At 39.6% G+C, this 26,551-nt stretch overlaps 1 protein-coding gene across 2 annotated transcripts in view; it reads right to left on the bottom strand.

Moving 5' to 3' along the window:
• Positions 1-317: 317 nt before the first annotated feature.
• LOC149165070 (putative receptor-like protein kinase At1g80640) overlaps positions 318-26,551 on the bottom strand; it is a 57,695-nt gene continuing 31,461 nt past the window's right edge. For both annotated transcript variants that reach the window (XM_089432231.1, XM_089432230.1), the window contains exons 6-10: positions 10,092-10,188; positions 9,895-10,000; positions 9,563-9,681; positions 8,991-9,080; positions 318-799 (exon numbers count right to left, since the gene is read on the bottom strand). In XM_089432231.1, the coding sequence (XP_089288357.1) occupies positions 596-799; positions 8,991-9,080; positions 9,563-9,681; positions 9,895-10,000; positions 10,092-10,188 (616 nt within the window). In that variant the 3' untranslated portion in view covers positions 318-595. The remainder of the gene's footprint in view (positions 800-8,990; positions 9,081-9,562; positions 9,682-9,894; positions 10,001-10,091; positions 10,189-26,551) is intronic.

The following is a 26,551-nucleotide window of genomic DNA, read 5'->3' as shown; positions in this document are numbered from 1 at the left end:
GATTTCAACAACATGGTGAAAGTTTGCTACATGATTAGACAGCTCCCTCATAAAGTTCTTAAACTGAGCCAATCTCTGTTTTTCACAATCTTCTTTGATTGTTTACTAGATTCCCTTGTAAATAGATAACCATCCCCGTCTGCAGTACTAGAGAAGGTGGGTATTCAGTATGGATATGAGACATTATTAATAGACTCACTCACATCCATTTAGAAGCTATTTAAAACCAGGTTGAAAAATATATAGAATCCAGCAAAAATAACAAGCAAATGAACTTAATCTTCAATGTTTTATTTTCTGAATGGCAAGCATTTCCCTTAAAAAGTAAAATTTAAGACACTATTTTGAATTTCCTTTTCCTTTTTCAACAAAGAAAATCTACAAACATTGCTGCTTGAATTCCAGTTGACAAATCGTCAACCGAAACAAAATTTCAATCAATAGTAACTTCCATCTTAACCTTAAAAGTTGCCAAGAAAAATTTGGTATAAATGTACTAGTACTTAAGCAGCACTTAATATAATATAAAGTCACCGTGCAAATACAATATTAAGAAAAAATATACATTCCCATCCCAATGGGCACTAATATCTGCTTATAGTTCCGTCTTCCCGGTTGTTTTGGTACTTAAATTAGCAGCAACCACTGATTTCGTCTCATTGTCAGATAGTGCTTTTGCGTTCTTTAATGCCCCTCCAAGCTCTACCGGTACAAGAGGCATAAGAGAATGTACAACATCAGTTATAAGTGGTCTATAATCAGGCTCTGTTTGCACACAAACAACAGCAACAGCTGCCACCTGCATCCATTCAAATTCAATCTAAGCTATTTAGTCTCCTACATATTCCCAAGATTATACAAGAAGCTTAATGTGCAGTTGTTGCAAAGTTCTAAAGTTATTTAAACCTTGGCATCATTAGACGCAATTACAATAATATCAAGTAGCGTAGCAGCACTAGGTATAATTAGAGCATGTCACAACATTATTTAATAGCTTTGTAAATGCAAGTAGCTGCCGAGGGACAAGAATGGTAAGTATAGGTAGCTTCAGTAATCAATATCTCCTTCCAGCTTCGTTTGGAGTTAATATTCTCTTTCAAAATAGAGCATGGTTATTAAATGCTTTACAGAAAATTGATTTTATACATTTTTCCGCTAAAGACATGGTATGGACTCAAAATGCATAAGCATGTGTGATTGTTCTTAAAACAACATACGAGAAAGTATTCCTAATCCTCTTAACAAAGAGATAATGCCACATTAAATTTGAAGTTAGATTACTCTTCAATAATATAACGTGGTATTCATTAACTGTAATTGTTGGTATTAAGAGACATTAAAGACACACAGAGGAAAAATATACGACAAAAACTGAATGGGAAATTGAATCAAATACACAGTGAGAACACACAAAAGTTACGTGGTAAAACCTTGACCGTGTGTCAAGGAAACCTCCACGGGGCAAGGGATTGGAAATCTTTGTTAATCAAGAATGATTCTCCATGATTACAAGCTTCTCGGGCAATCCCAATTAATATTGGCTACTTCGTTACATAACTCTTTCTCGTTATACAACTGACTGACCGGTAAAAACCAAATTTACCCATAATTACATTATTTACATCAATTGTTGTCATTCTTTCAACAATATCCACCTTGACAACAATTTTCCTAATCCCTTGCCCATGCCCATTCATCATTTCTTCTGCAAGCCAAGAGAAGCCAAACACCATTGAAGCTTCTCTACTGTAACTGGCTTCGTGAATATGTCTGGACGATTCTCCCGTGTATGGACCTTCTTGAGAGTTACTTTGCCTCCATCGATCATATGTCTCACAAAATGGTACTTGACATCAATGTGCTTGGTCTTGCTGTGATAAGTTGGATTTGTATCCAAATGAATAGCACTCTGACTGTCACAGAACACATTCACTTTCTCCTGCGTCCTTCCAATCTCATCAAGTAGACCTTTCAACCAGATTGCTTCTTTACTAGCATTTGAAGCAGCTATATACTCTACTTTAGTAGTGGACAAAGCAACTATTTCTTGAAGCTTTGACATCCAGCTAATTGCTCCACCTGCAAGAGTAAAGACATAACCTATAGTAGATCTCCTTTTGTCCAAATCACCTGCATAATCAGCATCCACATATCCGCAGACTGATCCTTCACTACCATTAAAGATGATGCAATGGTCACTTGTGCCTCTCAAATACCAAAGCACCCATTTCACTACTTGCCAGTGTTCTTCTCCTAGATTTGCCATGAACCTGCTGACAACTCCAACTGCATGTGAAATGTCAGGCCTTGTAGATACCATCGCATACATTAAGTTGCCTACCGCATTTTCATATGGTACATGAGACATATACTTCTTTTCTTCATCAGTTCTAGGACTCAAAACCAAAGAAAGTTTAAAATGGGAAGCTAATGGAACATTAACAGGTTTCACATTGTTCATACCAAACTTTTCAAGTACTCTTTCCACATACTTCTGCTGTGATAACCAAATCTTTCCATTTTTCCTGTCTCTGTGTATCTCCATGCCCAAGATATGTTTTTCCGCTCCAAGATCCTTCATATCAAACATCCTAGAGAGTTGAGCCTTTAACCTGTTGATCTCTTCCATGCTTTTGCTTGCAATAAGCATATCGTCAACATACAAGATCAAGATAATGAATATGCCATTGAAACTCTTAAAGTATACACAATGATCATACTCACTTCTAGTAAAGTTCTGGCTCACCATGAAGGAGTCAAACTTCTTGTATGGCCTGGGAGACTGCCTCAGGCCATATAATGATTTCATGAGCTTGCAAACTAATCTTCTGCTGCGACCTTGTACAAAACCTTCTGGTTGTTCCATATAAATCTCTTCATTGAAAACACCATGTAGAAAGGTTGTTTTAACATATAACTGTTCTAACTTAATATCAAGTAATGCAGTTAGTGCTAACACAGTACGAATAGAAACAAGTTTTACGACTGGTGAAAAAATCTCATGAAAGTCAATACCTTCAACCTGAAAATACCCTTTTGCTACCAGACTCGCCTTATACCTCTCAATACTGCCATCAGCATTTCGCTTCAATTTGAAGATCCATTTACACCCAACAACACTTCGCCCTTCAGGGAGTTCTACAAGATCCCAGGTTTTGTTTTTGGCTAAGGAATCCATTTCTTCGTCCTTAGCCTTTTTCCACTTTTGGCCATCTGCAGCAGCCACTGCTTCCTAATAACATGAAGGTTCCCCATCTTCAGTAATCAATGCAAAAGATGAAGCAGAATCTTCATACCTTTTGGGTGTTCTTCTTTCCCTTCTAGACCTTCTTAGAGTGACTGGTTGTTGAACTGGTTCTGAAATTTCAACAGTTTCCTTTGCATCTTCTTCACCTTTTTCTTCAGAAGTCTTCCTTCCTTTCGACTTTCTGAAAAAGGTTTAGTCTCCAACTGAATTTGCTGATTAGGCGATACCTGTTCCTGTTCAATTTTTTCAACATCTGATTTTAGAAGAGAAGACTCATCAAATGTTACATCTCTACTAATGACTATCTTCCGCGAAGAAGGATCCCACAACCTGTATCCTTTCACTACATAATCATACCCAACAAAGACATAACATTTCGATTTTGGATCTAATTTTGAGCGTTGATTCTTAGGAATAAGAGCATAGGCATCACAACCAAAAAACCTTAAATGTGAATAATCACAAGACTGACCCGACCAAACTTCTTTAGGAATTTTACAATTAATGGAAACTGAAGGTGATATGTTTACTAAATAACAAGCAATAGATATTGCTTCTGCCCACAACTCCTTTTGCAGGTTAGCATTGTTGATCATGCTTCTGGCTCTTTCCATAAGAGTCTGATTCATATGTTCAACAACACCATTTTGATGAGGAGAATAAACAGCAGTCTTATGTCTAACAATCCCTTCATCCTTACAGTGTTGTTCAAATTCTAAAGAAGTAAATTCACTGCCATTGTCAGTTCTTAAACATTTAACTGATTTGCATGTTTTCTTTTCCACCATAGCTTTAAATTGTTTAAAAACATTAAATACATCAGATTTTCTTTTCAACATATAGACCCAGACTTTCTTGGAGAAATCATCAATAAATGTTAAGAAGTATAATGCACCTCCATAAGATACAATAAGAGATGATCCGCAAAGGTCAGAATGAATATAGTCCAAAATTTCGTTACTATTATGACTTCCAGTTTTAAATTTTTGTTTACATTGTTTTCCATACACACAATGTTTACAAAAATCCAACCTCAAGCATTTCAAATCAGGAAGCAATTTTCAATTCATCAATACCTAAAGACCCTTCTCGCTAATGTGACCCAACCGTTGATGCCATAGGCGAGTACCTTCTTCTGCCTTCTCTGATACAGTCGTTGCCTCACTGACCTGAGTACTTCCTTTGAGTTTGTAAAGATTTCCGATCTTTTCTACCTTCATAACAACCAGGGTGCCTTTTGAAACTTTCAACACTCCATTTTGACCCGTAAACTTGTAACTTCCGAATCCAACACTCCCAAAGAAATCAAATTTCCTCAATTCATGTACATGCCTAACATTAGATAATGTTCTAACTATATCATCATACATTTTAATTCTGATATTTCCCATCCCAACAGTCTGACAAGATACATTATTTACCATAAACACATAACTACCATTCACAGCTTCATATGAAGTAAACCAATTTTTGTGCGAACTCATGTGATGAGAAGCACTAGAATCCAACAACCAATTTTCATAATTCTGAGAGACATTACAAACAGGTAAAGCTTCATCTACCATACTTAATTCAGCAGATAAAACTTCATCAATCATACCTGACTCAACTTGATTTGCTTCCTTCTTTGGGTTTTCAGACTCCTTTCGTTTCCAACAGTGTTTCTTGAGGTGTCCAATTTTGTTGCAGTACCATCATTTGGCTTTACACTTCTTTCCCTTTGATTTTGATCTAGAAGAATTCCTTGCTTTCTCCCCTCTTTCCTTTGACCAGCCTCTGGCTACCATGGCTTCTAGTGCGGAGGTTTCAATGCTAGACTTCCTTCGTACTTCTTCAGATAACAGAGCTCCCACAACTGTATCAAATTCCAAAGATTCAGTTGTGCTCAAACTGATAGAGGTTATGAAGTGGTCCCATGACTCGAGCAGAGAACACAACAAAGTGATAGCTTTGTCTTCTTCCTGAAATTTAACTTCCATATCTGATAATTGGCAAATAAGTGTATTAAAAAAAATTAAATGTTTTGCAATTTTTGTACCCTCCTTCATCCGAAGACTATACAATTTCCTTTTCAAATAAATTATATTTGTTAAAGATTTGGTCATATACAACGTTTCCAGTTTTCCCCATAAACTTGATGTTGAGGTTTCTTCAACAATATTGAAGAGAACTTCATCCGCCAAGCACAACCTGATGGTACTAAGCGCTCGGGCATCCAAGTCCTCCCAGTGCAAATCTGTCATGTCAGTGAGTTTCTTCTTCACCCAATGTAATGCTTTAGCCTTTGTGCAACCCTTGTTGCACCAGCAAGTCCCTAGCTTTCAGTTTCCACAATGCAAAATTGTTCTTGCCGGTGAACTTCTCCACCCCGAACTTTGCATTTGTAATTTTTTCCATTTCTTCCTACAAATCCTCCTACTAGGGTTTCTTAAAAAAATATTATGGTTTCCCTTCTTCCAGCTAGGGTTTCTAAAAAAAATGGTTTAAGGTTTATTAATTTCTGGTTTCCTCTTCAGAAATCTAAGCCTTTTTTAATAAAGAAATTCCTTTCTACAATTTTGAGCCTTTAAAAAAAAATTGAACTTGTTTATTAAAAAAAATATTTGAATCTGATCCCCTTCAAAAAATCCTTATTCAAATTTTTTGTTACTATTCCAGAATAGAAAAAATTTCCTTTTTTTTCTTAACGAGAGAAGCCCTTCAACAAATTTTTCTGGAAAAAAAAATTACCAGACTTTCTTGACTTTCTAAGAAACAATGCTCTGTTTGTACAACCAGCGGTTCTTTTGTTTTGGGCGCTCTCGGCTTCAGCGGACTCAAACAGGCTTTCTGCTAATCAAACTGGCACAATACGACTCTGCGTCCTCCTTTCTCTTCAACAGTGGCAGCGTGGTTCCTTCAACCGGCGGTGGGCTCCATACAACATTCCTCTCTTACTGATGGCCCTTTTTTTCCCACTTGGCAGCCTCTTTCTTAGATAAAATCATAGCAGTGGCAGCGGATTCAAGGCTCTTTACAAGGGGCATGTTTCAAACCGACAAAGCTCGAACACTCTTCCTTTCTCAGTGGCGGGTAGTCTCCCCCTCCCATCTTGTTTGTCCGGTGGCTCTTCTTTACTCTAACCAATTTCTTTAAAATGGTGGCTTCAGAAAACAGCGGCTTTGTATTTGCTAACAGTGGCTTCAAAACAAAAAAGGACGCTTTGTTTGGCTGGACTCAAACTCAAGAATGCAGCTCTAATGGTATTAAGAGACATTAAACATACACAAAGAAAGAAGAATATACGGAGAAAAAACTGAATGGGAAACTGAATCAAATACATAGCGAGAACACACAAAAGTTACGTGGTAAAACCTTGACAGTGTGTCAACGAAACCTCCACGGGGCAAGGGATTGGAAATCTTTATTAATCAAGAATGACTCTCCATGATTACAAGCCTCTCAGGCAATCAAATTAATATGGGCTACTTCATTACATAACTCCTCATTATACAACTGATTGACTGGTAAAAACCAAATTTACACATAATTACTTATTTACATCAATTGTTGTTATTCTTTCAACAGTAATCTTAGTCACCAAAGGCAAGTCGGGTCAGTGAAAGCAGGGAGCCACTATTGCCTTCACGGAGGTTTGAATCCTCAAAATATTGACATGTTTGCGCCTGCATTCGCTCCTGCAAGGGGGATGTTGATCAGTGGTAGCTGTCATGGCCATTAAGTCAAGCCGGGTGGTCACATGCCCCTGTAAAATGTGTATGGAAGTGTCCCCCTCTTGGCAGGTGGTTAGTGCTCAGCATTTAGCTAAAGAAAGCTTGTTCAAGTTGCCATTAATTGCAATCTTGGGATTTCATTAACTTCAAAGCAGCCTATTGAATATGGAATTTAGGCAGTTATTAATAATTGCCAGTATTTTACAGTAATACAAAGATTCTATTAGAGTATACGGGTACTTACATTTTGGGCTTAGAGAAGATACGAGAAGAATGGTTGCTTCCAAATTTGATTTTGCAGTTGTCTGAAAGCAACTTATGAGTAGTTGTGTTTGGGTTACTCGACGGTTTCATTGCAAATGATGGAAAAATCAGTTTTGGTGGCTGTTTTGATTCTCTTAACTTTTGTTCCAACGGAATTCAAACATGCCAATGCTGAAGGATGAAGAGGAAAATATCATCTTCCTTGGAAAGTAAGACTGCATTTTCCATCAAATGCAACAATGCATTCCCCCGAGTCATAAATTCCATATCATCTTCCATATTCAAGTTCCACTACGGTGCCCAATCCTTTCCCATCTCCATCCATTCATATCCATCTGTTTCTTCCATCATAACAATTACAATTAGCCCAAGCTTGATTTGAGCTCAAGTTCATAATTTCTGGATAGCATTCACATTAGTCATAGAACAAAGTTGTGTTTGGAAGTGAATTGGCTCACTGCTTTGCAATGGAGAACAGTGGATGGCAATTGCCACCCAAATGCAGTTAATCATGGATACTAGTTAGAATTCAAGGGTGAAAACATGTGAAAGAAGCAAAGTGTTCTTACAGGCCAGGGTGGAAGAGATGTGTCAAATGTGTAATGCTCATAAACTAATGAAAAGATGCCAAGGTCCAGAAATAAATAAAAAAGAGTCAACCTTAACTTAATTACCATATAGTTAAAAAAATAGAGTCTAGACCAGAATAGATCCATCTTAACCCTGGATCTTTTAAGTAAGGAGAGGTTTCCACAAGAGTTTTTTATTCCTATCAGTGCCGACAGACCTAGGGTTAAGATGGATCTATGCTAGTCTACAAAACTCATAACATCAATAGTAATATATGCTTGATGCTGCTGAAGCTGATGCTCTTTCCAAAGAAGTTTGACAGCTTGAGGCTGGAACTTGGGCAGTGCTGGAATCAATGGGTGGAGTCTGGACTATTGTCTGAACATATCAAATCAGTCTATTGATTATGCATCCCCCTCTGTGTTTGGTTCAATGTTCTTCAGCTGGACAAGCAGATTTTTCCAGAGGTATTGATCCTATGAAGTCTCGTTTCCAGTCTGTTTTTGGCATTTATGAATTGTTGAAAACATTATATCAGGGACTGTTTTTGCACTGTTTTTATGTAATATTTTGAGGTACTTATATGGCTGTAACAGACTCATATTCATGGCCCTATAAGCTTAGATAAGGGAAGATTTTAGCTACAAGATCCTTTATCGTCTTATTGGAGATTTAGGTTTAGGGACCAATCTCTTTGGATGCTCTTGGAAATTGGAATGCAAATGCATATGCAGAATGTATTTTCTTTTCTTCTCGAATGGAATATACAGTTGTTTTCCTAGGAAAAAGATATATATGCTTGATGTATAATTGATGGTATGCCTCGATCAAATGAGAGATCTACGATTTTCATTAGCTACTTGAAATAGATTAAAGACAATAAATACTTATATAATCACAAGAAGCTGACAAGTGAATTTAGATTAGAACAAAATTTGAATGCAATTGCAGAAGAGGCATTGAAGCTTAGATAATGCTCATAACGTAAGAATCCCATGAAGTTGCTGGAGAAAGTTCGTAATGTAAAAATAAAGTTCACATGATTTATTCCTCACCCACACTTCATTCTTTTTGGTTGGCCAATACATGAACTAGAACCCCGAAAAATAATCAGAGACCTCAGACAAAAAAAGCTCTCCTTAATTGACCGTAAAATATTGCAGCAGCAATTTTTAAAAAATTCAAATGCAACTTACTTGGTATAGGTGTTTCAAATGCACAGTCTCTTTGATCATAGGATCCACAATTGTTGGAAGCTTTGACCTATCTGTCAACTGTGGCTTGGCCTGCAGAAGGAAAATATTGGTCTGCTTATTCATTCAACATAAGAAAGGGGTATTACACTGGAACATGTCATCACGCAAGCCCTGGTCAATATGGTTAGTCGACTGTGCACTGACAGAGATATTGTCACATTTCAAGAAAATCAAACTTTCGGCAAAACAAAGTGTGTATCCCACATAAATTTGAAAAAGTTGAAGCTGCCTGAATATTGATATGATAACCAACCTCAAGTGCACCCTTCTTCCCCAAACTTCGCTTTGTTAGAAACTTATCAATAAGCCATTAGTTTATTTTTGCAAAGTTATTTATTTATGCGGTATAATGCACAAACCCTACTGCTTGTATAACAATGATTTGATTCCAAAGGCCCGTATTCCTTTTGCAAGTTTCAAAATGTTTTCATTTCGGTTGGCTACAAAAACATTAAATTTCCTCACGTTAAGAAGTGATCATGCAAAATAAAACAAAAGACAGGAAATCGTACCCATGTAACAAGAGATTGGCAACCAGCTGGCATAGATTTGTCAACAGGTTTTCTGCCAGTAATCAACTCCAATAGAACAACTCCAAATGCATAAACATCACTTTTCTCCGTCAGTTTCCCTGAGAGTAATTATTAAGAGACGGTTCACTTAAAAATATGTACAATGCATTCAAGGTCACTAACAGAAAAACAAAAGGCTTGTACAAATTAAAGCTAGAAGTCATGTTTTTATGCAAATTCTCAGAATGTCATGTGGTCAGCTTTTGGGGAAGTGAATGGTCTTCATGAGCAGAGCTGAAATTAAAGGTATCAATGAACCATTTCAGGCATACCATCAGAAAGGTACTCTGGAGCTAGATATCCCAGGGTTCCTAATAGCTCAGCATCTGTACTGCACATATGTCCCCCAGCTCTTACCGCTAGGCCAAAATCTGAAAGCTGCACCCCATAGCCAAAAACAATGGTTATTCTCAAATTTAGTTGCCACATGAAATTGTGCTCCTCACTGCCACAAAACTGACGTGCTTACTTTGGCATTGAAACTTGCATCCAGAAGGATATTAGCTGATTTAAAATCACTATGAATTATTGATGAATTGCAGTGATCATGCAGATGCTCTAGACCCCTGCAACAGGAAATGGAAGACAAGGTTTGCAAACTTCAGTATCAACGTAAATTTTGTGGTTCATTATTTCAAAGCAGTTTCACTAATTAATAAAGTGGCAACACCAAGAAAGAAACCTGAAAACAACATTCCAACCAAAATGACCACTTAAATAAGAATTGATGGTGCACACAAGCACAAAGAAAGAGAAACTGAACAGAAAAAAAGGGTAAATTCTTTAATTGGCAATTATCATTTGGTTGAAGCCTGAAGGAGCATTACTAATTAGTAAATGTGCAAATCGTGGGTGGTTGGACAATGCATATGATAACAAATCAAAAGCCATAGTCATTGATACAATAAACAGGAGCCAAGGTGAAAATAGGAACTGTTTATCTACAAGTTTGAAGTGCTTAAGGAAGATTAGAAAATAAATACACAAATAAGAAGTTAATTGAATGCAGGTTACTAGTAGATCAATTCAAGAAAATAGGAGCTGACCAAGAATAACAAATCTAAATGGTATCATATATCTTAAGACATCTAGAAAGACACTCATATTTTTTTGAGTTGATCTACAAGCGACCTTGGTATCAAAGGTCTCAAGACATCTGGAAAGATACTGATTTTTAAAGTCTAGCATGCTTGGGTGGATAGTCCTGAATAACAGCTTAGTGGTTAAAGACAAACCACATCTTACTAGCTTTACAAATAGTTGTGTTCTGTTCTGTCTGAAAATAGAAATGGTCAAACATCTGTTGTGGGATGTGGAAGTGGCCAAAACCGTTGGAGATAGGGTTACTACTAAGTATTCCATGCTCTTCATCACTGCCTTGCATTAGAAAGGGGTCATTTTTTGTAACAGTTAGACCATCAAACAGGCAAGTAGGACCAAATGGGGCACCATATGGTTAACTGATATCATTTCTTTGTGGAAGAAGCTATGTAGATGTTAGTTTACCTGTTGTTCAAAGAGTGTTAGATTCTTGGTATGAGATGGGTGCATTACTGGGAGAGTCTCCTGAGAGAAAATTGTCTCATAGCACCTTTTTAACTATTTTGGCTATTACTGGTTATGATGGAGTAGGAGGGTGCACTACTTAAGTTGTTGCATAAAAATATGTTTTGTTACATAAAATATGTGGAGTAGGTGACTTGGCATGTCTAGGTATGTGCCTAGTACTTGTTACAGAAAAATCTAGCACATAGTTCAAAGCCTCACTAGGTGACCTGTACAAAATGCAAAAAACACAACAGTGTCACTATTGTCACCTTAGCAACTACTCCCCTCTCTTTAGTGAAAGACACAATCCAACATAAGGGAAGTTTCCCTGGTAGGGCTTGGGGATCAAGTAACCCAAGGATCTTAATCTAAGTGCCCCTTAAGGATCCTACAATCCACCAAATAGAGATAACACAAATTAGGGTTTGAGGTGGATGAAGAAGTTTCAGATTTGTGTTCAAGGGAGCTTTGGATCAATCTAAAGGCTAAGGTCGACCTAAAGAGTCTCAAATCTGTTTCCTAAACACACCAAACCAAGAAAATACTTGAGGCTGCCATAAACTAAGGTTTTGAACCAGCAAATTGCAGCAAAACAACAGTTTGTAACAGCAGCAAATTTAGGCGTAAAAATAATGAATAAGCTATAAGAAATTAAGGTTAAATTAGAGATTAAACTAACAACAAAGTTATAATGAATTTTGATGGTTGATAAGGCACAAAACAACAAATAAAACCTTGACATCAGCCCTAGAAAATGGCTGAACAGTGAAAATGCATGAAAAACTTTGATTTTGCTTCTTTGGTGCCTTTTTATACAATACTAATCCTAGGGCATACATCAAGAAGTCATTAAATGCTGAAAATATAAGATTTTATTGTAATTTAACCCTAATTTTCCCGCATTGGGTTTTTCCGGGGACATTTGTCCAAAAATAACGGTGTCACTTGTGTGTTTGTTTTCTTTCAACTGATGATCTGTAGATGTTGAGACTATATTGTGTTTATTTCTTTATTTATATGTTTTAAATAACTTGAGGTCGAGGAGGATGACGATTGTGCCATGAGTGCTCATGTACCTCTAGAGAAGAGGTGGGGAGACATAGAGTTGTAGTCAGGAGGACTACAGAAGATGAGGGGCAGGATCCTTGAGGTACCCAACCTCTTGGATTATACCTTGCTACGGGAGCCCTGAAGAGGAGTAGCAGGACTGGCGGATGTAGGTAGAAACGAATGCGGATGATGCGATAGAGAGTGCTACAGTGCAGGAGTCCTTGGGCGGCGCGAGGCTAGAAGGCTGCAACAGTGCGAGAGGCACGTGAGTGTTGCAACTAATGTTACTTGGGAGCGGGAGCGAAAGCGGGGAGCGGGAGCGACGTTTTTAGAAGCTCCCGGTTTGGGAGCGAATCCCGAAGCGATTTTTTAAAAATATATATATATATTTTATTTTTTTAATTTTTGATACATATATGTCAACAAAAACATGTAGAATAATGAATTAGATACAAAAAACATAAAAAAAACATAGATTGATCATTGAACCATATCACATCAATCATCTAGAAGTTATAATCTTCATCAACCATGTCCACAAGTTAGTAACATACATATTACAACTGCAACATATTGAGTCTCTTGAATCATGATTCATCAAATTCAATCTTAAAGTTTCAACTTCAAGCTTTCAAAATTGAAAATTGAATATATAACATTTATCATCATTGATCACCAAAGTTGTACTTGTAAGCTAAGTTTAACCATTACAAGAAATTATATCTTAAATATTTCTAAGTTCTAAATTCTAACTGTTAACATGAAATGAAATGTTATAAAATGAAACATGAATAATGAAATGAAATGAAACAACTTTAGTCTTTCAGGAAGCATCATATTCATAATTCACAATCATTACCAATGAGTTATAATTGCCAACTTCAAACTTCAAATTTTCATTGTCACAGTCATAGATTGTTTACAAAAAATATCATTATGATATGAAAGAGTCAAGAGTCAAGGACTCAAGACTCAACAATTATGAAAACTAATAGAAACTAGAAAAGACAAGTAAACTGTAAATCTACATGTGGCCCTTGCCACGAGAGTCTCCAGGAGTATAAGCAGGTCGTGGTGGTCTTCTAGGAGTCTCCCGCACAAACCGACGACCAGAACTAGAAGGCACATGCCCTCCACGTGAGGGTGTAGATGGAGGTGGCGACAGCAAAGGAACAAGACTCGGAACTTGAGCATTGCTACTGGATGGTGGAGGTGGCATGGCTGCTACAGCTGCTTCATCTTCATCCCTTATAAGTTCCTCTTCTAGTCCTTCAAGATGTATAGTGCCATCCTCCAAATTGTCTTCCTCTGGGTGGTTGTCCCAAATTTTATGTGGGATCCTCATAAGCCCGATCACAGTAATGACTCAACAACCTCAAGTTGTAGTGCACATAAAACAAGCTTTCTGCCCGCTTTTCATTGAGTCTGTTTCTTTTCACATTATGTATGAAGTTGTAGATGCTCTAACACCTCTCTGCAGAAGAAGTATTTACAACCTGTGATAGAACTTTTTTTGCCAATTTTGGCAAAAGTCCCTGGCCGCCATATGTTTCCCACGATGTGAGAGAATCAAATCTGTCTCTGTCTTCCATTGCATGGAAGTTACCAAACAAACCAGTGCCACTGAAGTATTTTCCTATTTCAAGGCGCACAGCTACACATTCCTCCCTGTCAAGTATCAACTTTTCCAATGCTTGCAAATATCCTCTAGTTACCTCTGCATCTAAATGGGGTTTGGTCCTAATCCCACCCCCTAGTGCAGGTTGGCCCAACCAAGATGTAGAGTAGTATTTTGGCGTAAGGATATACGCCAAGCAATGTAGTGGAAGATTAAGTTTATTCCACCGTACACACACAAATCGTGAATCAATTTGTATAAGTCGGGATCTCTATTATGAACAATATCTTTTATTTGCCCCAACATGGTATCCATCTACTCATACACCTCGCCAATCATTGGTTTATCTGTATCTGCAAACCGAATCATGTGATAAATGGGCTTGGTGAAATCCAATACTTGCCTCACACTTGACCAAAACTGACCATCAAGAGTGGCCTCCTCCACAAGTTCAAAACCTCGCCTGTCAGCTGCATTTATAGCCCTTTCCTTTAATACCTGCCAATGTGGACTTGATACCATGCTAGCCAATGACTCTCTTACCTTCAAAAGGCGCCTGAAGGTGAGGTAATAGCTACCAAATCTGGTCTTCGCAATCTTCAACAACTCCAATCTTGAGTGACTACGGAAAAGGCCATGGGTATTGCTATGATTTGTAATAAATTTTATCATTTTTTTGCCTTTCTTGTACAAATCACCAATCCATTTGTATTGTGCATTTTTGTTCTTGACAACATCATGCATCAGAAGGTTCAATGTGTGAACCAAACATCCGACCAAAATATGTTGGGGTATTTATCCTCAATAATTGCTCCCGTTGCCTTACAATTAGGAGCATTATCAGTGATGACTTGGATGACATTGTATGGCCCAATATGGTCAATTGTTTCAAGTAATGCTTCTGCAATCTTGATGGCGGTCTTGAACTTGTCTGAGTAATCATATGCAGTTAGAAAGATGGCACCACTAACAGACACAGCGAGAACACTTATCAATGGCTTGCCTTTTACATTTGTCCATCCATCAGATACAATGGACACCCCATGGTCAGTCCAAGAACTTGTCATTCTATTCAAAGAATGTGATATTTTTGCTTTTTCATGATCAAGTCCAACGGTTCTTGCCTTGTCATACCCAGGGCTCTTGTATCCTTTAGGGGCATCATTTATGGCAAAAACCATTTCGTGCCAATAAGGTGAGCGAAGAACATTGAATGGTATCCCACATGCATAGAGAAACCTGTAAACCTTTGAATCCACATCATTCCTAAACCCCTCATCAAGGCAATCTGATATGGTTCTACGCCTTAAAGCTGGTGACCCTGTGCCTCCATATCCACTGCCTTGGGAAGATGCTAAAGGAGTTCTTTGTGCTTGTGATTGTGAGCTTGGTTCAAAGAAACCCCTTGATTTTTTAGATTTGTATTGGGCTTCCTCCTCTTCCCTTATGTATTTGGCTCTATCTACTGCTGACACAGCTGCACAAGTTTTGATTCCTATTTGTTTATCTCCATCCCATGGCCTTTTCCCACAGAGGTGTTTTTTGGCACGGGTGTATGAACCTGTGTAATTATTGTTGCAATGGGGACAATGAAATTTAGTGGTTCCACCCCCTTTCCCTACTTCAGGCCTGTTAACATATTTCCACAATGGGGTTTGGTCTTGTTTAGTTTTTTGAGAGTCATGTTCACCCTCCTCTAGCTCCTCCTCACCGGGGTTTTCATCAAATCCACTTTCTCTAGCTTCTTCATCGCCCTCTTCATTTTGGCCCCTCCGTTTCCTACTCCCCAACACCATAATAACCAGAAAAGGGACCAAGAAGAGGAAAATGGCAAGAAATATAGCCAGGTCCATGATGTTTGATATTTGTAGGCTTTTGAATCTGCAAAATTTAATGGGAATGGGAATGGGAATATGAATGAGAAATTTAATTTAATTTATTTAATTTATTAATTTTATTTAGATTCATGATTTTTTTATTAAATAAATTAAACTAAACTAAATTAAACTAACTAAACTATACTAAATTACTACCTAACTAAGGTTTAAAATACTAAATTACTAAGTTACTAACATAACTAACCTCTTTGCAGGCTTGCTCCTTGCTCCTCGCTTCTCCTCGCTCCTTTGCTCTTGCTCTCCAGCGTCTCCTCAACTCATTCAAGTGACAATGAATTTTTTTTGCCCCCAAGTCATTTTAAAACTAAATTTTTTTCGTGTCCGCGATTTTTTTTTCGCGCAAATCGCTCCCGAAGTGAAAATTAAACGCTCGGGAGCGATCGCTTCCGAGCTGTAATTTTCACTCCGAGAGCGACAGGAGCGACACTCCCAAACTCGCTCCCGATTTTGGAAGGGAGCGTAAATTTTTTTATCGGGAACGCGCTCCCGACCCGCTCCCGCTGCTCCCGCCCGGAGCGCGGATTGGGAGCGGGTTCGAAGGGGGGGGGAGCACTCCCCTGCAACTCTGGTTGCAACAGTGCAGGATGGCACAGAGAGGTTTACAACAGTGCGAGATGCAGGGAGTTGTTGCAGCAATGCAGAGGTTAGTAGAGGGATCACTTGTTAGCAGTAGAGGGAGCTTTAGCGTCGAGAGTGTTTCTAGCCTGACACGGATGTCAGTAGTTGGGTGGATTAGTTACTTACTTCTCAGTAACTGAGTTGTAGTGCAGTAGCAGTATGCAGTAGCACGATGCAGCATGATGGGAGGGGGATGCAACACAGATGTAGTGTTGGAAGGATAGACCAACAGCAACATGGATGCAGAAGGCGCTGTCGTACGGATACAGCAGTGGCAGTGGCAGGGCCATGGGCAACAGTACAGGATGCAACAGTGCAGAGGATGTTGGGCGAGAGGCCTAGAATCAGCACAGGTACCTGTGTCAGATGATCAGAGTGATGTTCAATGAGGAGTATTACTAGAGCACAGTCCTCGCTAAGAGGGAGTGTTGATTTGGGGTAGCATCGGATGTGCTCTAGCCATGAAAATTGGTGGAGAGGCTAAAGCACATGAGATCTCCAAGACCCGGAAATGGTTTGGACAAATTGTACCCAGTTTGGGAGATATTAAAATAATTAATATTTTAATGGGTATTAATATAAAACTGGGTTAGACCCGGATGCGGGTGACAACCAAGCTATTTATGACGATTAGACGAACGGGTGGCGAGAGGACGGGCCACATGGCCGCCTGCATTCCCTCCCATGCAAGCCTGAAAAAAATTCATGGCGGCCTGCAGGTAACATTAAATGGGTACTCTGGCCGAGATTTATCCACCATTCGCTCAACAATGGATTCCACAGACCTTGATGTTGCTCTTCCCCCCTGCTCCATAGCATATGCCCACCTCAGGCAGCGGAGCCTTGTTCTCGCACTGTTACCGAGAGCCGCTGTTGGTTGCTCAGCTGTGTAGACCTTGGTAATGGGTATCATTTCTCCCACACCAAGCTCTGCAATCTGAGTCCAACTCAGACTTCCCTCACTCATCCTCAGCTCAGCCATACAGCCAATTTCCGCACTGGTAGCTCTGCTTTGAATACCGCCATGGTTCGCATCCGCCATCAAATGCGTAGCAGAGGAGGAGGAAGTCGTGGTGGTGGTGTCCGCCCTCCTGCGACGCCCAGCCCTGACTCTGCCTCCCCCTCCCCTTCCCCTGACATCCCCAATCCTTATAGCACCTTCTCTGGCAGGTATCCTGATACCCGCAGTGGCCGAGGACGCGCATAGCTCCAAGGTGCTAGCCGGAGAGACGCCGCTGTCCATACAGCCAATTTTCCCCTCCCCCCTCACCCTGCTCCTCACACAACCCAATTTCGTTTCCGCAGCACCCTGAATAGGCTTGTCATTACAGCCACGGTCACCATCATTTTCTTTGAGGAAAACGACCCGCAGGATGCTCCGCCGGAGAACAATGGTGTGCAGCAACTAGCTGCTCACAGGAACAGGGGCGCCCGTGACCCAAGCAAGCAACCGATGGACAAGGATGTTACCACCCAGCATGGCAAGGCGCTGGGTGGCAATCAACAAGCTGCAGAAGGAAGATTTGTAGGCAGCAGACTCCAGGAGGCAGAGTGGGAGACACATCCAGCCCGCATGCAACTGCAGGTAGCTCCGCTGGCATTCAACATGCACGTGGACTTCAAACCAGCGCGTCAGCAGAGGAGGATGATTGGTACCAGTACACGTGCCTCATCGAGGAGGTGCCCGCCCCAGACGACCTCTAGAGATGACACTTGGCAGCCAGGTGTCGCCCTTCTACTAGCTGGGTGTTTCTTCTGCTGACTAGTTATTTTCTGAAATGATTTGTTCTGTTAAAACTTTTCTGGTTATTTTGCCATGTTCTGATATTTTTTGGTTTAAAACTGATAACCCCTGTGTGGGTTCTTTTTGCCTTCACAGACTGGTTTCCCCATCGATGGGGCAGTCAAGATATTTTTTTGATAAATGATGTTCAGTACTACTAAGGCCCGAGCCTCGATGTAATCATATTTTGTTTCATATTAATAGAATAGTTTTACTTAGAAAAAAAAAAAAAAATATATATATATATATATATAAAACTGGGTTAGAAGGTTCCAAAAGTCATGGATCAAGCCAAATCTAATGTTAGCCGTTGATTAGAGATTTAATCTCGGCCGGTGAAGGACCAACAAGAAAAGTATAAGAGGAGGCTTGAGGGTCAGTTGGAGGACACACCAGAGTAATCAGTCATTTGATTTGCTAGAGAAGGGTTGCTAAGCAAAGTCAAATCAGTGATCAGTAGCGAGGGGCAATGAGTACTGGACAGAGAAGCAGAGATAGTGCCAAGAGACCAACGCAGAGGCAGAATGCGAGAAGCAACAGCCAGATCAGGCCACGCAGAGGCCAGAAAGCCTGTGTCATCCACGCAGAGGGCTGCAGGAGTGATGCAAAGGTTCCCAGAGGCTGCGCAGTGCCTCAGAGGGCTGACGCACAGGGTTTTGAGACTAACATAGTGCTTCAAAGTTGCTAGAGGGGGTTTCGTGGGACAGGTTTTCTGAATACCTGTTTCCGAATAGAGAGGTATTACTGCCGGTTGTTTTTCTCTGTCGGGCGAGCCAGTTTGGCACCCAGTTGTACTCAAGGAAATACTGCATAATAATAAACCCTCAGAATAGCTACATCGGTTTTCCCGCATTGGGTTTTTCCAGAGACATTTGCCCAAAAATAACGGTGTCACTTGTGTGTTTGTTTTATTTCAATTGATGATTTGTAGATGTTGAGACTGTATTGGGTTTATTTCATTATTTATATGTTTTAAATAACTTATTTGAATTTAAACAAGTAGAAGAAATAAACCAGAAGAATACAGATTAAATTTTTAACGGGTAGACTTAGAAATTTCAACAAAAAGCATCCATGACGAGAAATCACATCGCGTCACAAATCTACCTAAAAGAAGTCGCTTAACTAGGCCTCCATAGCGCTGAAGAGATAAGAATCACTAACCAAGAGATGTTATAATCCAACATTGACAATCAACCAAAAGACACATCAAATTCTCTGTATATATGAGGGAAACCAAGTTGATTTAGCTCTAATTTCCTCTAAGAACCCCTAAAAGCAAGTTATTCATGATACAAGGTGGATAGGTCATCAAGCCAACACCCAAAGATAGACAAAATAATGTAATAACATAAGAATAAGCCTCAATTAACCCACACACGTGAGTAGAAAAGCCTTCAAGGTTGATGTCATCCCTTTAAAGGCAAAAGATGACTAACAACAACCAATCAAAAGATGGGATAAAAAAATAAAGGGAATAATGACAAGTTTTAAGTAAGAATAACATGGAACACTACTATCATTGAATCCACCTATTTGTGCCCCTCCTAGACAGTGAAAGAGAGACCCTAAGGAAGGTCACACTAGACTAGAGGCAAATGATAACCACCAAGGTGAAATAAGGGAACAAGTCTACAACCAAAGGCGGTATATAATCCAATTTCAATAGATGCTCCATACTAAAATGACATAAACAGTAAATGAAAGCACTTGAATGCAAAAATGGTTGATGTAGCTCACAATAGAGGACCCATCTTCATCAGATAAGCAGGCTAGACCAACAAATGTACTGATCAAAGAATGGGTGAGAGGCATCTAACAATGGCTATCTATGGATCATGGTATGGTTTTCTAGTAAGCTGCATCATAAGAGAGAAATTTTCTCCTAAGGTTACCCATATATGTGGATGGGTAACAATACCTACCCATGCTTGCCACATATGGGGCCTATTACCCCTCTTTTAAAAGGGGTACTCCAGAACTTTTGACCATGCCATTTGTAAGACTAAATGTGTGCAAGTGATAGCCTTGTAAGGCCATGTTGTGTGTTTTGTCAAAGTATCTCCTAGATCCCTGATGGTGGATGGTCATGGCCAATATTTTTAGCTTCATCTTCATGATACTTTGTTTTATGGTGTTGCTGACATCCCCTTGGTGAGTAGTAACTCGCTTCCTTGATAGGCATTCTTATGTCCTAGGACGGTATGCGAGCATCATGAGGTGGACCTACTAGGACTTTTGATTTATGGGAGCACTCATTGTTTAGCCCTATAAAGATGATCTCTTATTGTACTCTTCCCCTCAATTTCCCTTTATCCTAGGGAACCCTTTTGTTCTCCAAATGGATCATCTTGTTGTGTGTTATGTAAAACTTGACTTAGTAAAAGTGTCAAAGTTGCTATGTTAAACAGTGGTGGTTTTGGGCACATGGTTTTGGTTGCCCATGGTTTTGTGCCCATGGATTGCATGTAATGAAGTCTTTAAAAGGCTTGAATACTTCATTGTTATTTGCTAGAGGAGATGAGTGGTGAAGGCTCACTTGGCCGGCTTGGTCAGGTTTTGGCCAAGGACACTAATAGAATTCTATTAGTTGGTTTTTCCTTGGATTGGTGTTTACCAAGATAAAACATTGTGTTTATGTCTTGTGATTTGTTTCTGGTTGTTTTAATGTTTCTCTTAGTAAATTTAATTTTCTCTCCGACAACTTTAACATGGTATCAGAGCCTAGTTGACATGGACTCTCTAACAAGAGTGGTTTAATAATGGCTTTGAGATTGAGGTTGTGGATCTTTCAAGAGCACGAAGATATATGGCTTGGATATAATGGATATCTCAAGTGTGAGGTTGGATCTATTGTTTGGTTGTAAATCTACCAAGAAGTGAGCATCCATAAGTTCAGTGAGGACCTAGGGCATTCAAAGTGCGAAGAAACTTCGACCTGGATAAGGGAACTTTGTGGAAAATGCATTGATGAATAAATTTGAAGTAATGGTTCACGTTTATGAACCATGATGCATGGATAAGAAGCAGGTGGTTATGGATGTCAGTATGCATAAGTTCATAGGGAGATCAAGCATGGAAGTTAGATCTAGAGAGGAGAGCATTGTGAAAATTCTATTACTACAGCAACTGATTTATTTTTCCTACTTAATCTTCAATAAGTTATTTACAAAATCGCTTCAGTAAATATTAAAATAAACTCTACTGTAGATATCACACCATAGAACAAAAACAAATACATGCACAAAAACCAAACACATCAACATAGTTATTTTGGACAAATGTCCCCGGAAAAACCCAATGCGGGAAAATCGGTTCAACAGAGGAGGATTTGATTAATCAGCTATTCTTGAGTACAACTGGGTGCCAAATTGGCTTACCCAACAAAGATAAATTCTCCAGCACTTCTTCCAGACTTAGCGTCAGACTTGCTGGCCTCTGCGCAGCTCCCAGACCCTTTGTGTCAACTCCTGCCTCTCTACGTCAGCACTGGGCCTCTCTGCGTCACCCACGCAGGCCCTCCAGTGACTGCGCAGTCCTGCTGCCTCTGCGTCTCCTGAGAAGCTCTGTGTCTGCCTCTCTGATCCCTGCGCAGATCTTCTGGTACTGTTCTTGCCTCTCTGTTTCGTACTCGCTACCTCATGCTGCTCTCCAAACCTCTAGTTCGAATTTGACAGCAAATCCCGCTCCAGAAATTGCACTGACTGGTCTCCCTCGGTGTGTTCTCCAACTGACCCTCAAGCCTCTTCTTATACTTTTCCTGTTAGTCCTTCAACGGCCAAAATTACATCTCTAATCAACGGCTAAGACTAGATTTGGCTTGATCCATGTCTTTTGGAACCTTCTAACCCAGTTTTATACTAATACCCATTAATATTTTATTTTTCCTAAGTTTAGACTTAGGAACTCCATTAAAATATTAATTATTTTAATATCTCCCAAACCGGGTAGAATCTGCCCAAACCATTTATGGGTCTTGGAGATCTCATGTGCTTTAGCCTCTCCACCAATTTTCATGGCTAGAGCACATCCGATGATACCCCAAATCAACAAGAATCAGGTGAGAGAATGGTGGCTCAAGTGTCAAGACAACAATTAAAAAAAAAAAAAAAAAATATATATATATATATATATATATATATATAATGAAGTTGAAAATTTTATAATTGCATGTAAATAGGCATACAACTATAAGACTTGGTAAGGCATGCGCACCCTTGGGAAATTACCGGTAAATTCTGGAATTAGACCTAAGTGATAGGGGGCATGCCAGATTATTGCATACCCTAGTTATAAACCTTGAAGGGGGTAGGGCTTGGAGGTGAGTGGTGTTGGCTCACTTCACTGGTTTGTCCGGATTTGGTTAAGGGAAACCCCAAGTCAAGTTTTAAGGAGGGATTGTTCGATAAGATTTGACTCAATAAAAGAGTCAAAGTTTCTCGGTTAAATAGTGGTGGTTTTGGGCATATGGTTTTGTGCCCGTGGATTGCATGTAATGAAATCCTTTAAAAGACTTGAACACTTCATTGTAATGTGCCAAGGGAGGTGAGCAGTGAAGGCTCACTTGGCCAGCTTGGCCGAGTTTTGGTCAAGGACACTAATAGAATTTTGTTAGTTGGTTTTTCCCTGGTTTGGGGTTTTCTGGGATAAAACATTATGTTTATGTTTTGTGATATGTTGTTGGTATTTTTAATGTTTCCCTCAATAAATTCAATTTATCTCCGGTAATTTTAACATTGTGTATGCACACCTCTTTGGTCATCACCATCAATGTTTGTAATAGTCATAGTTCATGGTGAATTTTTGGTATCCAAGGCAATGTCCCACATCCTCCAAGGAAATAAAGGGGTCTATTGTAGCCTTCAATTCAAGAGAAATCAGCTCAAAGTCAAAGCATTCCAAATTCCCTCCTGAAAGTTCCTTTTCCAACTTTGGGGTACCTTCAAGGGGATTCAACTTCTCCTTTGGGGTAGCCATGAGGTTAAAAGAGGCAACATTGTGCATGTATTGATCGAGCAAGATGTCAAAGCAAGTGAAAGATACTCAATTGAACCAAGATTGATCCAGATTTATGCAAGAACGAAATGAAATACAGATATAAATAGAAACATAGAGCTACAACGAAAAAAAAACTTTAATTCATTAATAACAAAGTACCAAAAACTATTACATGCAAAATGGAAATAAACAAGTTCGGGCAATGGTAGCTTATCTCTGAGAAGAGATGTGGCAGCTACATGTCTTTTGAACTGTGTTACAATCAGGCTCAAAGGCATTTTTATCATTAAGAAACAATGGGAAACCCTAAACATAAAAAAACCTAACCCTAGGAGATGAAGCACCAAAATCTTGTGGTCCCCGTTGGGGTTAGTTGGATTGTCAACTTCCGAGGTCGTAACTTTGGCATACGATCTCCGTTTGACTATCATAATACCTCGTTTCGAAGATCTCCAAGAGGAGGCCGAAATAAGACTAGTCAACTTGTCTTGCACTTTTTCGATCTCTCTATTTTCCCAAAAAACGTCTTTTAGGCCCTCAAAATGGCTCCGAAAGTTTAGGACCCGAAAAACTGTCAAAAATAGTAAATTGTACTACAATTAAGGAAACTGAAAGAAACAATGGTGGGGACCCGAGTGGAATAGGCGGATGGCCACCAATATCCACTTGGATCAAAGATCAACCAAAAAGTTAGCAAAATGAATCCTTAAAGCACTCAACAAGCAAGATTTTGGACCAAAAGAGAGAACAAGTTGTTAGAGCAAAGTCAAGTAAAATTTGAGGAATGTTGAGGTACATAAAGAGGTCATTAAGGTCTCCAAGAATTTCTAATATTATTTCAACTCAAATTGAGAAAGATTCCAAGTGAATGTTGTACTCTAAGGTCAAATCGACCCTCCTTTTTGTCAAATCAAACTTCCTTTGATGGCACATCTCACCTCTTTGAGGGTTTTAAGCAATGTAAAAGTGAAATTTTGTAATTTGACTTAGTCTCCAAGCATATTGTGGATGACAAGTCACCTATTTTTTGGGAGAAAAAGGAGGAAAGATATTGAAAGCGTCATCTATGAATAGAGAGCTCTCCCTCTTTTGCAAATCGTCATGAATTGTTGAGAACATTTGCAATATATTTTCATGAAATCTTTGGTGTTTATCTTGGAGTTTCTCTTTCTTTCTGAAATCAAATATTTTTTTAAGGCAATTTGTGGATAACTAAAGAATTATAAGGCAAATTAGATCGATCCATTTGAAGGACAATTTTATCATTGGAGAGAGATGTCTAGGGTTTTAACTTTTTACTCACACCTCTCTTATTGGTGTAAGGTAAGGTTTGTTTCTCCTTGTTGAGCTATGCCCTAATGCTCCTCATCAAGGGTCTTAATTTATTTCGCATCATGGTTGATCTATTGGTTGAAGGTTTTTCCCTAAGTGGGATTCCTTCTAGTAACATTGGTTTCATAACTTGTTCTTGAATAGGCTTGAGGTGATTAAACTTCTAGGGTTCCTCCTTTTTCCCTAATCCACAAGCATTGACCAATCGAATGAAGAGGGGCATCAATTTCACCCTGTTACCCACCAAAAGTGGGTGACCCCATAGGAGAATTTTCTCCAAGGCATCCCTTCAGCCGGCAGCAAGCAACCCTTAACAGCCATCGATGTAACTAATGTATTATGCCATTTGATCTCCACTCCCTGATCAGTCATATGTCCCCTCACCCATTTGTCAAGAGCATATGTTCGAAGGTGGGAAATTCAACACAGAAGGCATGTTTTTCATTGTGCAATCGGGTGCTTATGCTTGTTTTTCATTAGGCATTTTGGGCATGGATTATTGGGTGACCTAGAAAAAGGAAGCGTTTTGAACGGGTTCTTGCTCCCCACCTTAAATAGGGGGTTAATCAGAAACCCTAGTCCCATGGGATCTCCCCTATTGGCCTAGGGCTTCAGGAAAGGCACTACTTGGGAAACCTCGATTTTGGTAGTGTCGTCCCATTTTCCCGTTTCACATTTTTCACTCCCCTTTGCACATTACAAACCCTATTTCATCATCTTCCCTCGTTGGGTCCACATGACCACTGAGTCCACAAGGCACTGGCACACCCCCTCCCCTTGTCCAAATATCTAGGTCGGGCCTGGAAATGTTTCCCTAGAGGTTGATGCAACTAAAAGAAAGTTAAAATCATATGATGGCCACAAGCAAGAAACAAAAAAAAAGAATATTATAAAATGCAAAAGATGGTTGAGACATTAAAATAGCACGTGAGAAAATGCCAAACATGAGTTCTACCCCTTATCATTATGGTCATCACCCTAGTTCCTAAGGCCCCATGAGTGCGCCCACATCATTAAGGAACCCATGCATGTCCCAACCCCGGGTGGGCGAGGAACTATCCCACCTTAAGGGGGTAATAGTTGTTGCATATCTCTCATAGCATGCTCTTATTTCCTAGAGCCCCAACCACTAATACAAAGAAAAATCATAAAAAGAAAAAAGGAAAATAATGAAGGGTGGAAAAACAAAGGCCGAGGTAACTCATGTATCCATGATTGCTCCCTCCTACATCTGTATGCCCAATATGTGGACATTCCTCATCATTGCCACCCTTGTACCCATGGCATTTGGCCTTGAGACCCCTGTGTCCCCATCCATCTCATCATTATTCACATGACCCCTATCACTTGAAGGATGTACCTTGGACCTATCTTTCCCCTTAGGGGTTGGGAACACCTAATAGGGTCGTTTATTAACCACTCCTACCTAGGGAGGTAACACTACTTTGAGTTCAAAGCCCCAAATTTGGAAGGGAAACCCCATATGAAGTCTCACTATGCCCTTGATAAACAAGCTTGTTTCACTTAGATGCACTAATGAATTATTGTATCTGAAGGTGAAGAGGCACATTGAACATTATATGTAATTGGCAGGTGGTTTCATAATGGGTTGGACAACTTAACTAGGGCCCAAGCCCACCAGAGGATCATATTGACAACCCTAAGGGAAGCATTGAGAGCCATGGGACTTCATCATGTATTAGAGCATAATGCCATGGGCACCTTCAGCACCCTCAGCAGTTTGTTCATTGCCCCACATTATTCGCGATATGATGCACTTGGACTAGTGTGCCCTTATTGGCTTAGCATATTATGGCAGTTGATCTAAGTCCCATAGGAGGTTTGTCTCACCCTTGGGACATGGGAGGGAAGGCACCATCATTAGAGCACTCATTTGGAGCATTGTATATGCTATTATATCATTAAGAGACCCACGAGCCCATCATTTGTGCCCCAAACCCACTTAAAGGACCCACATGATGACTTGCATGGAGACTAAGGGGCCATCCTCCTATCCAAGATTTATAGAGCCCTCTCTCACATTTGGGCACAAAGAAGACTCAATGTGGCCCTCCAACGACCCT

This window comes from Pinus tabuliformis, chromosome 5_1, assembly GCF_031772625.1.
Source record: "Pinus tabuliformis cultivar Carrire ecotype Pingquan chromosome 5_1, CPIR1, whole genome shotgun sequence".
Classification (NCBI taxonomy): domain Eukaryota; kingdom Viridiplantae; phylum Streptophyta; class Pinopsida; order Pinales; family Pinaceae; genus Pinus; species Pinus tabuliformis.
This window is presented reverse-complemented; position numbering and strand designations above follow the sequence as displayed.